The sequence below is a fragment of the Orcinus orca genome, chromosome 21 (assembly GCF_937001465.1).
Source record: "Orcinus orca chromosome 21, mOrcOrc1.1, whole genome shotgun sequence".
NCBI lineage: Eukaryota > Metazoa > Chordata > Mammalia > Artiodactyla > Delphinidae > Orcinus > Orcinus orca.
This window is the reverse complement of record NC_064579.1, coordinates 5,621,892-5,639,354: the sequence shown is the minus strand read 5'-3', so window position 1 is coordinate 5,639,354 and position 17,463 is coordinate 5,621,892. Positions and strand designations below refer to the sequence as shown.

Below are 17,463 nucleotides of genomic sequence, written 5' to 3'. Positions count from 1 at the left end.
GACTATCTGTTAGTCACAGGGGTTGTTAGAGTCTGATATCATCCCTACGCTACCCAGTAACAAGTATCATGTTCAGATATTTACGTTGGGTGTCTTCAGTGTTGTCCATACTGAAAAAACTTAACATAATAAATAGGCTGCCCTGCAGCTGACCACCAGCCTTCTTCCCTTGGGGAGTGCTTAGAAGGGGAGAGGTATTTCAGCTGTGGGTGATGAAACTGGATTCCTTTACTTGCTGTGAAATTGAAAGCAGTTAGATGGGAGTCAATGCAACCAAGGAAAACTCACATCTCCCCACCTGGGATCATCTAAATGAGGAATGTCACCGGCATTTCACAGCAAGGAAATGCACTTTAAAATGCTTCCTAAACCTCCTCTCCGCCTCACCATGTCCTGCCGAGGAACGCCAGTGCCTCGACTACGACGAATCCCGACCGTGCGGCCTTCCGGGCATCTCAGCATTGGCTTCGCAAGGTGATTCACAATAAATTATCCCATTTTTCAAGTGATGGTTGTTTAATTAGTTCACATTTCAGGTGTTACACGTGAGAAAGGGATGAGCTAGTGCACTTGCTCCACCCTGTTTCAGCTGGATGCCTCACGGGTGCTGCTGGGCTGCTCTACAACTCTTCCTGGCTTTCCCCATGAGCAGAGTGGGACTGGTTAGCTCAAGGGGTTTGGACCTCCGTTGGACTTCACCCATTTTTGCTTCATAAATAGGCATCTAAGACACTTGACACACCTCTCCTCCCCTTCTTCTGAGAGTCCTCAGAGAGGTCAAGGTCGTTGCTTTGTTTCATCATTGAGAGCCCTTGGCTGGTGGGTCCCATGATCATTAGATGCAGCCCCCTGCTGAAACCGAGCTAGCGGTGTTCTGGTAAATGATTAACACCCAACTCTGGCAGGGGCCGTGGTTGCAGGGGGAGCCCTGATTTGTAGCCTTCGCAGATTACGGTGATGTAAGTACTCCCACAAGGTTGATTTTCAAGCTACCAACAGGAGGTCACCGAACAATGCAGAGTTGGGAAGAGATGTACACGATCAGCTCAAGACACCATACTTAACAGACCCTAGGCCTCCTGGAGGAACGAGAGACACTTAAACCTCTAATTGGTGCCTGCAGCAACTGTATCAGTTCCATGTACCAACACAGGCAGCTGGGAGGCAGTACCGTGTAAATGGCCATAAACACTGTTAAGTGCCAACCTAGAGAGAACTTGCCCCAACAGAGTGTTTCTGAACACCAGGGTTCCTGCCGATCTGGCTCTCAGCAGCTGAGGGAATGGAAGCCTGTCTCCTTCCCCCGCTCTCTACTCTTCCCCACACATGCAGATACTGCAGCTGTACCGGCTGCTAATTATCTGAGTATAACTTTAGGCATTTTCTAAAGCCCAACCCCAGTGGTGATGTCAGACTCGGCCCTCGTCTCACACACTGAGAATTCTGCTCCAAAAGAAAGGTGTTGGTGGCATCTGACATGTGTGGACCTGCCCTGTGCCATGTCTAATCCTGTATTTCGATCATTACAGGTCACACTGGTGATATCGAATAAATGCTCTATAACGTTAAAACCTAGACTAAAGATTTCCCGGTCACCACCAGCGCACAGCTGTAGGTCAGGTCAGACTAACGGAACGTGAAAGCCGATTGGCACGTTCCTTAATCTTTGATTCTGGCTTGCTGGCTCCCCCCACTGGCGGCTGATCAACACAGCGACTCTGTTGTCACTGAGACAGATTCTTTCCAGCTGAGGTTTGATCTTACTTACCTGAGATCAATACGGTACATTAGCGGTGCCCGGGGAAGGATGCTCCCCAGCCCGTGGCAATTAGAAAGGGCGGGAGGGCAGTATCGATCGATGCTGTGGTGATCCCAGGCCCTAATCTTTTAACCCTCAGGAAACCAGACACTCAGTGCCTTGACAGCACGACATCTTCATTAGATAAGCTGGATTCCTTTCCTCGGGAGACCCAATCTGGTCAACTAAGTAAAATGGCCATTTCATTTTCTCTCAGGTCAATTTCACTATCTTTTATTTGCCAGTCAGCTCAGTCTCTCGGGAAATTCACGGGGGATTTCAGTAGTAACAGCGAGGACATCACTGTTACAATAACAGTGCCTTCTATCTCCCAGCACCTCTCCCGAAGGTACAGAAAGCCCTTTGTAAAAGATCGCCCATCCGTCCACACAGCCGTGGGCACAAATCATCACGGGTTTACAAGGAAAGGCCCCACTAGAAGGTGTCAGGCAAATGGTTTTAAGTGCTAAAATTCATTTCCTGGCTCTGCCAACGTATGCCTTCTTTAAACATAAACACAAATCACGATACGTTGACAGTTGCATATTCATTCACAGAGGAGACCCAGGAGAAGAGAGAACTTTACAACAGTGGCGAGCCCTGCGGCTGCCGAGAAATAGCTCAGAAAGGAAAATTCAGGAGCAAGCCCATTCTCCCGACAGGAATGAAAGTGCGCTGGACTTCCTTTTGCACTCAGAAGGGATCCGGCAAAGGGCAAGATTTGGGGGTAGAAGCCGAGTTCCAAGGAGCCAGGACCTACTTGGTGAGGGCAGTACTAACCAGCAGGTGGTGGAAGAAGAAAATTTCCCAGCAGCCAAAGCACACACATTCAATGTTCTCCCTTTCCTGAGGGCCGGGGTGGAGTTTGTATAGGAAGAACCATAGGAAGCCAAGATGTGTGACAGTCCCAACACACGCAGTCTGATCACACGAATTCAGGAATCGTGGATGGGCGGGGGGAGGGGGAATCACGGACACAGAATAGCCTGGGAGGCAAGAAACATGAAGCAAGGGGGCCTGAAGGTAAAGCTCGTCTTAGGGGACAAATCCTCCTTCACACAGAAGCACGGGCAAAGCCACACCCACACACAGAGGGGCAGCCGCGCATCTGGGCCTGAGTGCCTGCAGGCCCTCGTCGCATCACGCTCTTCTGAGGTCGGCCCCCAGCTCCCTGTCTGACCCTCAGACCCCACCTGGCCTCACCCTCTCCCCCGAGGAAATGGTCCGTGGTGGAGAGGGTCGCAGGGCCTGGCCCCAGGCCCAGCTTCTCTGCTCCCTGCCCATCACGCAGCCGTCTTCTTTCCCTGTCTTTCCCAAAGCATCGCAGAGCTAGGAGGCTTGTCCGGAGGCCTCAGTGCAGGACCTGAGGACAAGAGCTGGTTGGGAGTGGGGACCACAGAGAGCACGCAGTGCCCTCTGGACAGACAGCCCCAGAGCCCGTCAACCTTGCTCCTCTGCAGCTGACATTCTCTCCCGTGTCACACAGCCCGTATAAAAATGAAGCAGCAGCAATTTTTATTGAGGGACCTAAACTGAAAATAGGTTTAGAACATAATTTAAAAAAATAAAACAGCAAAAGTAGCAAAAAATATATGACCTTTTTAAAAACATTTTCCTTTTTTTTTTTTCTTTTTTCTTTGTTTTTAACATATAGCAACTGATGCCTCCCAGCCACCAGGAGCATCTTACCCAATGGGTAAATCTCTGGTAACGACCCTTTTAAAAAGACATGTAAATATATACTCAGATTTATACACTTTGTGTTTTCTTCATAGCTATGTACAAAGCCCCTGCTTTGGGGCTGGGCCCCAGGGCCACGACACTGCTCCCGGCCTTTGCGTCCCCATCCTCCGGTACCAGGTATTTGGTCAGCAAAGCAAATTAGTATCGGAATTAATAAGCCACTGGCACCATCCATCTGGAGCAGAGGTCGCCTTCCACGGAGGCCCGAGTGCTGACCACCCCCCCTCACTCCTGCTGTAGCCCGAGGACCGGGCACTTGCCACGGGAACACAGGCTGCACAGAACAGACAAAACCAACACAGAAAAGCTCGGTCGGCTCTCCCTCGTGTGCTGCCCGTGCCCCCACTGCCTGACCCTCCAGGCAGTGCCAGGCGGCTGGGAGGGGTCCCGGTCCAACATTTGGGACGGAACCAAGTGGCCATCAACAAGTCCCCGCCTCCCTGCTCGTCTGTGTCAGCGGCAGGCTGAGAGGAAGAGGAGAGGGGAGCTTGGGGGCGACAGCTGGCTCCTGCCAGCAGGAAGGGCAGAAAGGAGGCGGTGAGTCCAGCGGGAGCGGGGCTGGGGCCGTAGCTGAGGATGGAGTCCGGGGAGGGGTGCGGGGTGCTAGTCAGCGCCGTTTGAGTCCGCCATTGGCCAGCTGGGCCGGGTGTCGGGGCAGACAGGGCTCCTCGGGCAAGGGCTCGTGAGAGAAGACGGAATCCTCCCCAGAGGAGCAGGTAGAGCTGCGGGTGTCGGGGAAGCTGGGGGAGTACTGGTCCAGGGGCATTGATAGGTCCAGGTACTCCTGTGGGAGGGGACAGAAGGACGCTGGACCCGCACTCTCCCCCCGGCAGCGGCAGGAGGAATTCAGAGAGAACCCGGCCGGCGGGGCCTGAAGGTCTGGGCAGGGCAGCCTCACCTGGTTGGAGGTCAAGGCCACTATGCGGTCCAGGTCTTCCACCAGCTGCTTGAAGGTAGGTCTCTGAGAGGGTACCGCGTGCCAGCAGTCTCGCATCATCATGTACCTGAGGCAGGCCGGTGAGGGCAGGGGAGGGAGGACCAGAGCTGATAACAAGGCTCAGGGCGGAGGGACCACGGGAGGAGTGACCGGGAAGGGCTGCGGTGTCTGACCAAGCACCCCTTCTTCCCTCTGCCTGCCCAGCCCATCTCTCCCCCAGGGCCCAGGCCTGGACCCCAGGCATCTTCTCCGGCTTACAGCTCATTGGTGCAGTTACTGGGCTTGTCCATACGATGACCCTCCTTCAGCAGCTTGAAAAGCTCCTCCACAGGGACGCCAGGGTACGGGGAGCCGCCCAGAGTGAAAATTTCCCACAGAAGCACCCCAAAAGACCACCTGTGGAGGAGCGTTCCGGGCACAGAGCTAGGCCACCCTGCAGTCCTTGCCGCTCTCCCTCCCCAGCACGGCAGGCACGCACCCTGAACCCGGCCCCGGTCCCCAACACAAGTCCCTAACCCCAGGGGACTCCAGGGGACCATGACCTCTGGGAACAGAGTGAAGGGGCACATACAATGTTTTTTTCTCTCAGAGATGGAATGCCAGACTCTACCGCCCAGGAAACTCTCTCCCGGCATCCCTGGCAACTGCTTATTTCAGACTCACACGTCGCTCTGGTGGGTGTAGATCCTGTCGAACAAGGCCTCGGGTGCCATCCACTTGACAGGCAGTCGGCCCTGCAAGCAGCACGGGGACACTGGCGGTGGCCCGGGGCAGGCGGGGGCACATGCAGGGCTGGACGTGGCTCACCCCACCACAGCGGAGCGGAGCCCCGGGCAGAGGACGGGCACCGAGGGCGGCGCCAGCACTTACGTTGGTCGTCTTTTTATAGTAGTCGATGTGGTGGATGTCACGAGCTAGGCCAAAGTCTGCGATCTTCATCACGTTGTCCTCCGTCACCAGCACGTTCCTGGCGGCCAGGTCTCGGTGTATGCACTGCGGAGCCAGGAAGGGAAGACGGATGGGAGTGAGGAGGGCGGGGCGCAGGGGAGGGTCTGCAGCCGTCTGTGGGCCCGCTCCCCTCGCAGGCCTTCGCCCACCTCACCACTCGACCTCCCCGAACGGTCCAGCTGCCCGCTACGATGGCCCTCGCCCGCACGTCAGAGCCAGCCGTCCAAACACCCCCAGCTCTGGGCCCCTCAATCACTCCAGCAAACCCTCCATATCGACCCCTTTTCCTGCCCCTCCCAGCTCTTAGCTTTGGATTTGCACCCAGCAAGCGGAACCTTTCGCTTCTGTCCAGTGTGTACGAGCTCTCACGCCCCGTCTCCCTGGGCGAAGCACATCCACACCAGGCTGGGTTCAAACAAAGCAGCATTTACCGAGCACCAAAAGCTGTCCTTAAGTCTCGCACGGGACCTCATTTTCCCCCGTAGCCGTTCTACAACGCAGGCAGTATTATTCTGACTTCACGTTTGAGGAGAAGTAAGGAGGCGGCTGCCTGAGGCTGCACAGAGAGTGCCAGTGCAGGGACTGGAACCTAATCCACCCTGACCCCAAGGCCACAAGGCCGCACGGGCTCTCCTGACTCTGACGTCCCCTAAGAGCGGCCCGCACATCCCCCACCCCAGCCAGGGGTGCCTTCAGGAACCACACCTTCTTGGAGGCGAGATACTCCATGCCTCGGGCCACCTGATAGGCGCAGGATACCAGGTCCTTGGAGGACAGCTGCTCCTCGGGATGACGGCTGGGGTTGTAGCAGTATTCCAGCCCCGGCGGCCTCCGGGCCTGCAGGTACTCTCGGAGGTTGCCCTTGGAGGCGTACTCCACGATGACATACAGGGGGCCTTGGGGACACGAGGACCGAGAGGCCGTCAGGGCCGCCACGCAGGCACACGGGCCTCGTTTCACCCCAGGAACTCCGCCCCCAATGGCACTGGGGGAACTGTGAGCCTGTTCCCCAAGCCTAACCTCCCCTTTTAGGGAACCCCGCAAATTCATTCCAACTCCCCAAAGAAACCCAGCAAAATCATTCTTCCCTGCACAGTCCAGGAAGTTCCCAAGCAAAGCTGGGGGCAAGAGCCCTAACCTAGACCACAGTAACTCAGCTGTTCCTGTCCACACAGTGTGTGTGAATCCTGGTACCTGTATGAACCCCAATGGGCACCAGCCCAGACCCTGAGAAACACATTCCAGCTACTGCTAAACCAAACTCTCCTCCCAACCCACTTCCCGAAGCGTGGCTGAGAGATGCCGGGTCGCTGACACCCCAGCTAGTTATCTGCTCCCTGACAGACAGGCAGCAGGAAGCCCGGGGTTCCCGCCTGAGCCCCTTCCCGACACGGGTGGGAAGACTGCGGGCTCAGCGCCTACCGTCCTGCGTGCAGGCCCCCAGCAGGTTGATGATGTTCTTGTGTTTCCCGATCATCTTCATCATCTCCATTTCGGAGATCAGGTCTGACAGGTCTTTCTCGGTCGCATCCGCTTTACGGACAAGCCAGAGAAGGGAACTGAGACCCGTTTGCATTGGAAGGGAGGCCCACAGGAGAAAAACTCAGGGAGGGGGATGAAGTGAGCACCCAGGGGTCCCTTTTCTCTGGGACTTGCTTCTCTCCTCCCTTTTTCACATCCAAATTTATCCTCCCATCCCTCTTACGAGAGCCGGTGTCGCCATAAGTGGTAATGAGTAGGGCAGAGGCTACGTCAGGAAAATCAGTTGGCAACGGGATCTAGAATAAACACCTGATGACAACCCAGGTGGATGCCAAGGAACAACGTGAGAGCATAGTGATCTTGGGGTGCAGAACGCCCCCCACTCCCGGACATCCCTAAGCAGGCCGTGTAGCGGGTGTGGGCAGTGGCCCGAGGCCCCCAGTGTGCTTGGAAAGGGAAGGGATTGTTTCTGCAGCGACACGAGCATCACTTACACTTCAGCATCTTCACAGCCACTTTGGTCACCCGGTTGGGTTTGTCCTTGTCCAGCCCAATGGCCTCCGCCAACACCACCTGCCCAAAGCAGCCCTCTCCCAGGGGTTTGCCTAAAACCAGTCTTTCGGGGAAACAAAGGGTGGTGGTATAAGCCGGGGGCGGTGAAATTCAAACCTGACAGGACACCCCATTCCTCCCCGCCTCCACGTAGCTCCCCCCACCGAGAGCAGAAGGTAGAAATCATCGTTTCTGATGCACCTTGTGCACCGTCGCTCCCTGGAAGGTCGGAGCACACACCACTGCCAGCGTCAGAATAACGAGCGGGGGTTCCCCAGAAAGTGGAGAGGGTTACCTGTCCCGAGGCAGCTCCCAGCGAGGGTCTTCGGGAAGCTCGTATTCAGAGACCCCAGCCAGCATGGGGGTCCCGCTGGAGGAGAGACGCGAGGGCCGGACCAGCAGGACCCCCGAGTTCATGGATGCGCTGGAGTCGGCCGACACCTACGGGGAAGCGTGGGGTCACCCTTCCAGCGGGGACGGGGATTCCTCTCATCCCCAGTTAGGGCTTTTTGCCAACGGCAGAGGTATGTACCTGTCATCTGATGCTCCTTCCCCAGCACAGAGTGGCAGAAAGGCCACCGGGGGTCGGAAGACCTAGGTTCTAAAACTGACTTATTTTCCCCACTAGCCTTTCTGGGCTTTGATTTACTCACCTTTCACATGAGCGTTCCAGACTGACATTGTGTATCTTACCATTGCAGTAGCAACTCTATTCTTGTCCCCATTCTTTGTGAAAACCCTGCCCCGGATTAGGGATTCCTGACTCCCAGAGCTCCTTCCAGAATTAGCCCAGCTCTTAGCGAAGGTGGCCTCCTTTCACACACCTTCACCCTCCGTTCCATTTCTGGGATGAGGGGTGCACAGGAGAGGGAGGGCATCTTGGGACCCAACTCAGGTCCTCTCCCCCACTCTGTACCTTTGCACCTCTATTCTCCTCACTTTTTAATTTTTTTGGCCGCGCCTCGTGGCTTGTGGGATCTTAGCTGCCCGACCCGGGATCGAACCCGAGCCCTTGGCAGTGAAAGCGTGGAGTCCCAACCACTGGACCGCCAGGGGACTCCCCACCTTGGCACCTCTAATGGGCCCTGGGGGGCAGTTCAAACTCGCAGTACCAGCTGTGCACTCAGCCCAGCTAGAACCGTCTTCCAATCCACATGCTGGGTGAGCAGGTCACCGTGGCTGGGGTAAGATGGGCTCACGGACCAGAACAGCTTGGAGCCTGACTTGGAGCCCTTGGGACAGGACATTCCCCTGCCCTGGCCCAGAAGCCAAAGCCCGAAGCAGTTGGCCGGGCACCGTGGCGAGGACAGGGCATTAGAGGGTCCCGGGGAAGGCCCCGAGGCACAGGGATGGCGCACAGCATACGGCAGAGTGTGCAAACCCCCCATCTACTTTCTGTTACCTGTCTGCGCAGAGGAATGCTCTTGGCCAGCTTGTGCACGGCCATCTGGCTGTGGAAGTCACTCTTCTTGGTGCCACTCTTCATCTTATAGATGATGACGGACCCCACCATGCAGGAGATGAGGAAGGCCCCCGTGCAATAGATGATGATCTCCAGGTACAGGGGCGAGGTCATCACCGCCGGTCTCTCTTCCAGGGCTGGGTCAGTGCGAACAGGGTGTTAGCGGGCTCGGGGCGGGGCCCGTCCACTAGGGTCCCAGCTCCATAAGAAACTCAACACCCATCTCCTCTCCTCTGGGAATCTTCAGGGCAGAGAAGAACCAAGCCAGGTCCCAGCTAGGACTGGGGCTCTGGCACTGAGCACACATCAGACGTTCTGTGATCGCTGAGGCTTCCTGATCCTGACTCGTATCCCAAGAGGGATGGACCGTATCTTGCTACCCGAAGCCCATCCTCATGAACTCAGGAGCCCTCCTTGCTCAGCGGGACGGCTGGGCTGGGAGGGTACCTGGTGCCCTGCCAGAGACGGCTGAGAACTCACTTGTGCTAGATGCCTTGCAGAGTGTCCCCATGAGAACTCGGCCCTTCTCTGCAGCGCCTGAGCACTGTGTCCCCCTATCACAGGGGACAGCTGAACCGTCCATCGACCTTTCATCCCTGACAGCCCACAAGTACCTTGAGGGCTCAGACGGCACCTCACCCATGTGTGCAGGCCACAGCGCCTGGCATCTGGTGGCGCTCACAGCATGGGGACAATGAAGGGGAGGGAAGGGAAGAAGAAAACCAGTGTGTATCCTGACTTCGTCTCTCAGCTTCACCTAACGTCACCTGTGTCAGGCCAGACATGGAAATATCCACGCCCCGCCAAACCACAGGCAAAACTAACTTAGTTTCCAAATACGTCTGGACTGCTAAAGGTGGAAAATGTAAACTTCTCTTAAGACTTCTACTCACAGGTCTAACTCCTGAAGCTGAAGAAGGACGTGGAGGGGGGTTGTTTTATTCTCTTCTCCGTTTAGAATCTCGCCCTTCCCATCCCCACAGAAGCCCGTGCAGTTTAAGCCCCCTTTCCCTCCCACGCGGAGGCTGGGAGGGTTCCAACCAGCACCACTTCACAGAACACACGTTCCCCACGAGGGGAGGGTCCCTCTCCCCCCACAGCTCTCCACCCACTCCTCCCCTTTTAAAGACCCCCGCCAGCCACAGGGGCCAGCACCCCGAGGACCTCCCCCGGGAGGCCCCGGGCATGACCCCAAAGGAGCCCAAAGGGAACCTCCCGAGGCCCGACGAGGGGACGGCAGTGCTGATAACAAGGAGAAGCGGTTCTGTTTTTCTCTTTCCCCAGCGTCGAGAAACACAGACAACCAAGTGGGAGCACGCACGGGACAGAGACAGCGACGAGGAGAAAAACAGAACGCTTCTCTCCCTCCAGCGGGGGTGTTATCAGAGGAGGAGAGAGGGAGAGAGGAGACAAGAGGACAGAGTCTGCAGGAACCAGAGCAGCACAGCGCACAGCCCACGTGCAGGCCCTGCAGAGGCACCAGCCCACCACCCCGAGCAGGCTGCAGGCTCCTGCCTTCCCGGACCAGTGCACACAGCTCCCCTCTGGAGAGAGGAGACGTCGGAGCCAAGGAGGATAAATGGGCACCATCAGGCCCCCTGTGCTGCCTGGGAAAGGACTCGCTCGATGCAGCTCCAGTCCACTGTCTGGGTCTGGGTGGAACCTCGCTCACTGTGAGGTGGCAGCATGGGAGTTAGGAGAGCACGATCCTTGCCAAGAGCAAGCCCCTCGTTCCAGGGTGCCCACGTTCAGTTACAGGGGGAGCGGGCCCCGAGGGTGCCTACATTCAGTTACAGGGGGAGCGGGCCCTTCTGAGACTTTTGGGGGGTGCTGGCGATCAAGGATCAGACAAGCTAAGGAAGGCCGCCGGACCCAAGGAGGGAAGGAGCCTGCCCTGGAGGAGAGCCCAGCTGCAGGTTAAATCCAGATCCCACGCATGCATCGCACTGGCCCAGGGGAGAGCCAGAGGCAGGCACACAGGTGGGACACCTCCGCGTTCCTGCATCACGAGGAAAGCACCTGGGTGAACCGAGAGGCTTCGACCTGCAGAGCCGGACAGGTTGCTGGGGCCACCTGCTGGCCCTCGGAGCCCGGCTCTGTGTCTCCCCCAGCCCCGCGATGCATGCTCCCCCCGTGCCCATGGCGAGGGCAGGACATCGAGAGGAGAAGTACAGTGTATACCTTCCAGAACGGTCAACCATGCAGAGTGATGGGAGAGTCCGATAGAGTTACCCGCCAAGCATGTATACTCCCCCGCGTCCTCAAAGGAGACATTCCTTAAGTGCAGCACTTCCATCTCTTTGTCGGTGGTATTAACTCCGGCCGTCTAGAAGAGACAACGGAAGCAACATGGACAAGCCCGGGACCTGAGACCTCTCAGAGGCGCGGAGGGAGGGAAGGAGGGAGGAAGAGGAAAAGGAAAAAACAAAACAAAAAAAAACCAGAGGAAGAAATGCTCCCCAGCGTCTCCTTTGCAACAAGGAACAAACAAAAACCACCAGGCAGCGCGAGACCTGTTAGAAGAAGAGAGTGGGACCCTGAGGAGAAACTCGGCAGACCTGAGACGACACGAATGGCTGGTTACACCCGTCACCAGACGCTGGCAGCCCCGGCCCGGCCCGGCATGCGGCGGCGAGCGCATGGAGAAATGGGGCCCGGAGCGTGGGGGGCTGTTTGGTTTCCAGAGGGCACACACAGGAGGGATGGAGAGGGCGGCAGCCACACACGCACACATGCCCGCGGACGCTGGTCCACTCTTGTCTCCATCACTCAGACCCTCCGTCTGCATGACCAGCCGGGACGCACCCCACACACAGCCAAGGAACACACACAAGGCACAGAGGGGGCGACACCAACACAGAACCAAACCAAACCAGCCTCCCAAGGCCGGGTATTTTTCCATGGCTCCGGGCACTAGAAACACAGCAGGGTAACAGGGGGAGTGGGGCGCTGGCCTCCCCACCTGCCCCAGCAGCTCGGGGCCTCAATCGAACTCCCAGCACAGGGGCCCCTCCAGCTCCCCGTTACCTTTTGCCACAGGTCTGGTGACTGTGAGCCACGCAGACTGGTGAGCTTCACCAATATAATTGGAAACCTTACACACATACTCCCCGCTCTGGGCCTCTGTCACATTGAACAGGGTCAGCACCTCCGCATCCGAGCTATTTATCCCCGAATGCTGGAACAGACCAACGACACGCCATCAGTTGGGCCAACACTGAGATGTGGCTGTATTTTGCTCCCACGCAGGCCCAGGAGCTAAGGCAAAGGGAGGCTGGAGTGAGACTTGCCATCTTCCCCTTGTCAGGACAACACAAGCGGACTTTGAAAGTCCAGAGCAGTTGACCGAAAAATAAACTAAAGAAAAAAATCACTGCCCCCGAGCAAACGTTCTGTTGGTGTTAAACCCCCTCCTCCAGGACGAGGGCAGGGACTGTGAATGGAGAGGGCGGCCAAGGCCAAGGCCAAGGCCACGGCCCCGCTTCCTACATGGCAGTTTCAGCACCCGAGGTGAAGAGCGGGGTGGCCGGAAAATCTCTGGGATGGCCAAGCCCGGGAGGATGAGGTCTAATGCTGGGACCAGCAGGGAAACCACTTTCCCAGCTTCTGGTGACTTCCTGTTGCAAGATCCACTGGAGAATTAGGCAATTAGCTTCCCTGGATTAATGGAGCATTCAGGGACAATCAAAGTCTGGGGGTGGGAGGAAAAAGGAAGAAAATGCCAATTACTCCTGAAACCGCTGAGGACTGACCTGTGGCCTTTGCTCTTCCAACCCTACCTAAGCCGTGCCTGTCATTCAGCCCACGTGCCAGAAAGAACGTGACTTGGGAACCAGGGCAGAGACTGGGTGATGCTGCCTAGAAAGGCTGTGGTCATGGGCAATGGAAAAGCAGGAATGCCAACGCCTTCCTGGAGTAGCTGACCCCAAAGCTCGGGCACAGTCACTGTTGATGCTCTTTAGAAACCAGCAATGCCCACTCCCAGCCCTCTGTGCCCCTCACGCCTCCACCCGTGACCTGCCACTGGTCCTGCGGAATGTGGCTGGGTCCCCATTTAAGATGGAGCCTGTATCCAAAGAGAAGGGATGGGGCCCCATCATGGGCCCTGAGCCTGACCACAGCAACCCGGGCCCCGGGAGATACAGGCCTCTTTCTCAGAGCCCAGCCCACGGAGACTGGGGCCAGGGATTACCTTCAAGATCTGGACATAAGGCAGGTTGTCCGGACCAATCTTACTCCCATTCACCTCGATGTGCTTTAGCCACTGGATATGGGGCTGCGGGTCGCTGTACACCTTACACATGAACTCCACGTTGCTGCCCAGGGCCACTGTCTTGTTGGCTGGCAACCCTGCCTGCAGGATGGGCCGGTGAGGGGACCGCTCTGTGGAGGGAGGGAGGGGAGAGGCTCGTCAGGCTCTGCCACGGCTGCTCCTGGCTGAGATGCTGACAGAGGGCACCCCAAAGGCCACCAAAGAGAAGCACTCCCGGACCTCGGCCCAGCCTGCCCGTCCTTAGCTAAAATCACAGTCACTTAGACTCTTGCTGTTCAAAGTGTGGTCCAAGGGCAGCAGCGGCAGCATCACCGGCTTGTGAGAAACATCGAATCTCAGACCCAACCCCAGACCTCCTGGACCGGAAGCTTCTTTTTACAAGACCATAGCCTCAAAGCCGAAGCAGAATGCTGGCTGGGAAACTCTTTACCTTAAGGTTGCTAGAGAATGAGACTCAGAACCTCTAGAAGGAAGAGGCTGCAGTCACAGCACCCAGAGGCGTGACATTCTTCCTAGTGTCTCATGCCATGCCTGGAGTCTGCATTCACCTGGGGCCTGTCCTCACTGAGCCTCTCAGTCTGCTCTTCCGTACAGTGGGAACAACAGCGCCTCTTTTTTTTTTTTTTTTGGCGGTACGCGGGCCTCTCACTGTTGTGGCCTGTATGCGGAGCACAGGCTCCGGATGCACAGGCTCAGTGGCCATGGCTCACGGGCCCAGCCGCTCCGCGGCATGTGGGATCTTCCCGGACCGGGGCACGAACCCGTGTCCCCTGCATCGGCAGGCGGACTCTCAACTGCTGCGCCACCAGGGAAGCCCAACAGTGCCTCTCTTGCAGGGGTGCCAGGAGAATTGCCCGTGGTGTAGTTACTGCACCCAGCAGACCGCTGGCATCCAGGCAGTGACAGCTACTATTAAGCTAAGTTTACCACCACTACTCCAGTCACCTCCTGCAGGAGGGACTACCAACAGCACCTGTCACTTTACAGTGAGTCTGTGGTATGGCTCATCCTCCCACCTCTATTTACAGGTAAGGAGAGAGGCAGGTGACAGAGCTAATAAATGCCACACCATCCGGACTCCAACCCTAAGTAAACCTGGCTCCAGGCTGTTTTCTCAGCGTCCCTGCTCTTCCCTCTAAGCTCCTACTCCTGTCCCTTCTTACCCACGACATCAAGCTGGTAGGTGTGGTTGATGCTGCCATACTCGTTCTCCACGACGCAGGTGTAGTTGCCCTTATCAGAAGGCACCACGGAGTCCATTATGATGCTCCAGGTGGCATAACGGACCTGAGCGGAAACATGCCAAAGGGTTCTACTGCGGGTCTGGAGGAAGAGGCGGTGCTGGTGCCCCGAGGCGCTTACCCTCCAATCAGAGCACGGAGGACGCAGCCCTGCTGCACAGTGACCCCAGCCCATTTATACTCTGCAAGAAGGCATCAGGCAGACGGGTGTGAGGACCCAGAAAGTCTCCCCACAAAGGCCAAGGCCATCGTGATCTGTACAAATGTGCCTTTTGCACCCTCCCAAATACACTGGGAACTTCCCCAACCCTGCACCCCTGTCCACCCTGTTCTTGTGCCAGAACAGCTCCCCGCTACGAGTCCAGCCCTGCCCGCCCTTGACATCTTGTTTCAAAGTCCATCTCCTCCAGCCCCATCTCCGGCCAAACCTGTTCTCTCCGTCCCTCTGTACCTTGCAGGTGCAGTGCCCACGGATATCTGCCATCTTATTAGACAGAATTCTGTATGGGCAGGATACTGCCTCATGAGACTCAGAGCACAGAGCCTTGCATACAGCAAGTGTTGGGTGAATTAATTTAAACAGTTTCCACATTTTTTCTGATCTCCTTTGCTTTTCTTATACAAGAATAATGAGAAAAGAGCAGCTAAGTGAAATGGAAGAGAAACAGGAACGATAAGGATGATCAGAGACTTTAAAGGAGGGATTAGATGAAGATGTTCTTCCTGGAATTGTAAACGGGCAAAGGACACGAATAAACAATTCCCACAACAGGAAATGGAAATCGCTTATGAACACATGAAAATTCTAAGTTCGTTACTAAGCAAAAGAGCCCACAGAGAACAATGCGATACTCTCATCTATCAAATTTGTTGGCAAAGGTAGAGTGAGCTTGTCATTCTCATACTCTGCTATGGGAGGGAAAATTCATTTTCTCTTTGAGAAAGTAACTGTTACCACAATAAAATAAAAAATAAAATCGCACCCCAACTGATTACATCATCCTCCATTAGAGCAAATATCACAGTAAAATTTTATGGCTTCCCATTGTACTTTGAACTCTGTTGCCTAGTACATTTTCTGGAAAGACATGTGTTCAAGAAATGTTCATGTAATAAATGAATACATGAATGAGTGGATAAAATTACCTAATTATCAGGAAAAACAAGTAATTGGGTAGCATGCATCAAGGGCTTAAAAACTGCTTACACTTTGATCTAGTAACTTCCCTCAATCTGTCCTAAAGAAGAATATTTTAAAATGCTGACATAGACTTAAGCACAAAGATAGTCACCGCAACATTATTTATAGCAGTAAAAAACTGGAAAGTAACTAGCATTGCAAAATAGTTCATTAAATTATGGAACATTTTAATACCGGGATATTATAAAGCCATGAAAAATTATCTTTCAAACACATGACAAAAGACTCACGTTATAATGTTAACAACTGACAAGAAATTATACAGACGTGATCATCCAAGTAAAAACCGTAGGTATACACAGAAAAAAAGACTGAAGAGTTTTAAGTTTATATACACTTTTTTGTATTTGAAAGATTTTTAATTTTATAGATAGAAAGCGTTATTTAACACAATTAAAGCATATAAAGAGGGATTTTCTGAGCAGCGGCTCCTGTTCCCCTGATTCTAACTTTCATATCAACACAGGTACCTTGTAGCCTCCGATCCTGTGGTCAGGCTTGAATTCTTTGCCATTTTTCAGCCAGCGCAGTGTGGGGTTCGGGGTCCCACTGGAAGGGCATTTGAACTTCACTGTCTTGGCAGCTGGCACCGCGTGCAGTTTCTTTTCCATCTTTTCTGGCGACGTCCAGTAGGGAGCCACGGCTGCCCGGGGAGAGCCGAGAGAGAGAGAGAGAGAGAGAGAGAGAGAGAGAGAGCGAGAGAGAGACGGGCAGGGCCTGGTCAGGCTCAGGAGCGAGGGCCTCCGCCCTCCCGTCCACCCGCCCACCACCTGTGGATGACGCCTGCACTGATCCGGACCCCCGAGGGATCCCAGGGCCAAGCCCTGTGACCCCACATGCCCCCTCCTCCCCTTCTCCAGACAATCACCCGAGCGCCCCTCTTCCCGTTCAAACCCAACACCCAGGCCCAAAGGGCAGTAAGGTAGGAAACAGTGTCTCACGCATACGGTTTGGTTTGGTGTTATCTGTCTCTTTCTCCTCTGAAGAGGAGTCATCATCGTCATCATCGTCCTCCGAGGAGGGGAGAGCATCTACGGGAAGGAGAAGGGGGTACTGATGTCCCTCCAAGGGAACAGGGGCTGGCGAGATTCCCATCCAATCAACAACCACCCAAGGAACACAAAGGCCAGTCCAGTTATAGATGACCGCAGCTACCCCTCCCCATACTGTCCCCCGGCCCCACTCCTCCCTTAGTGCCTGTCCCTCGGAGGGAGAGACACGGTTTATTTAAGAACTGCACGCTCTGTGCGTGTTGCCCTCCTCCACCGACCCCGACGCCCTGCCCTCCTCTGCCCAGAAGAAGCCTTTACACTGGGCAGCTCCACGGCGGGCAGGTGGGCTCTCTTCAATTTAACTCCACCCTGCATTCAGAGGCTCACTCAACTCAGCATCGCCTGGATGCGCAGGGTCTCAGAACTAGCAGCCAGGGAACCTGTGTCCTCCTTTGGAAACCCAGATCTAGGCACTGCGGCCAGAGGCCATTTCCGAAGCCATGGGCTGAACGACGTGGAGTTGGATTTTTCCTAGCACGCATCTGCTGAGGTCTGGGAGCTGCCCTTCTTAACCAGAGCAGACAGGGAGCCCACAACACAGTCCGCAGCTGCCAACACCTGTCCCCAACAAGTATCCACCCCTTTTAGCATGTGGTCACCAATCAGGGTTCATGCCAGATCTTTTTCCAGTCCTTTCTAGTGCTTTTGGGGGTCTGGAGGGAAAAAAAGGAGGCAAGTCCCTCAGTTAGGGGCAGGTTCTAGATGACGCCCGGGGGAGGAGATGCCAGGCCCGCACCCGGGGACGCACAAACGGCATAAAGACAATTTCAGCTC

The 17,463-nt window shown here is 55.5% G+C and overlaps 1 protein-coding gene across 6 annotated transcripts in view; it reads right to left on the bottom strand.

Moving 5' to 3' along the window:
- Positions 1 to 3,288: 3,288 nt before the first annotated feature.
- Positions 3,289 to 17,463, bottom strand: part of FGFR1 (fibroblast growth factor receptor 1) — a 48,068-nt gene continuing 33,893 nt past the window's right edge. For 3 of the 6 annotated variants that reach the window (XM_049704318.1, XM_004284890.4, XM_033415046.2), the window contains 15 exons: positions 16,579 to 16,668; positions 16,108 to 16,280; positions 14,359 to 14,482; positions 13,115 to 13,305; positions 11,104 to 11,248; positions 8,863 to 9,059; positions 7,756 to 7,901; positions 7,403 to 7,524; positions 6,849 to 6,959; positions 6,132 to 6,322; positions 5,349 to 5,471; positions 5,142 to 5,212; positions 4,737 to 4,874; positions 4,440 to 4,545; positions 3,289 to 4,325 (listed from right to left, as the gene is read on the bottom strand). In XM_049704318.1, coding sequence (XP_049560275.1) covers positions 4,149 to 4,325; positions 4,440 to 4,545; positions 4,737 to 4,874; positions 5,142 to 5,212; positions 5,349 to 5,471; positions 6,132 to 6,322; positions 6,849 to 6,959; positions 7,403 to 7,524; positions 7,756 to 7,901; positions 8,863 to 9,059; positions 11,104 to 11,248; positions 13,115 to 13,305; positions 14,359 to 14,482; positions 16,108 to 16,280; positions 16,579 to 16,668 — 2,105 coding nt within the window. In that variant the 3' untranslated portion in view covers positions 3,289 to 4,148. Of the gene's footprint in view, positions 4,326 to 4,439; positions 4,546 to 4,736; positions 4,875 to 5,141; positions 5,213 to 5,348; positions 5,472 to 6,131; positions 6,323 to 6,848; positions 6,960 to 7,402; positions 7,525 to 7,755; positions 7,902 to 8,856; positions 9,060 to 11,103; positions 11,249 to 13,114; positions 13,306 to 14,358; positions 14,483 to 16,107; positions 16,281 to 16,578; positions 16,669 to 17,463 lie in introns of all 6 variants that reach the window. The other 3 variants (XM_033415043.2, XM_049704317.1, XM_033415047.2) reach the window with 3 other exon arrangements.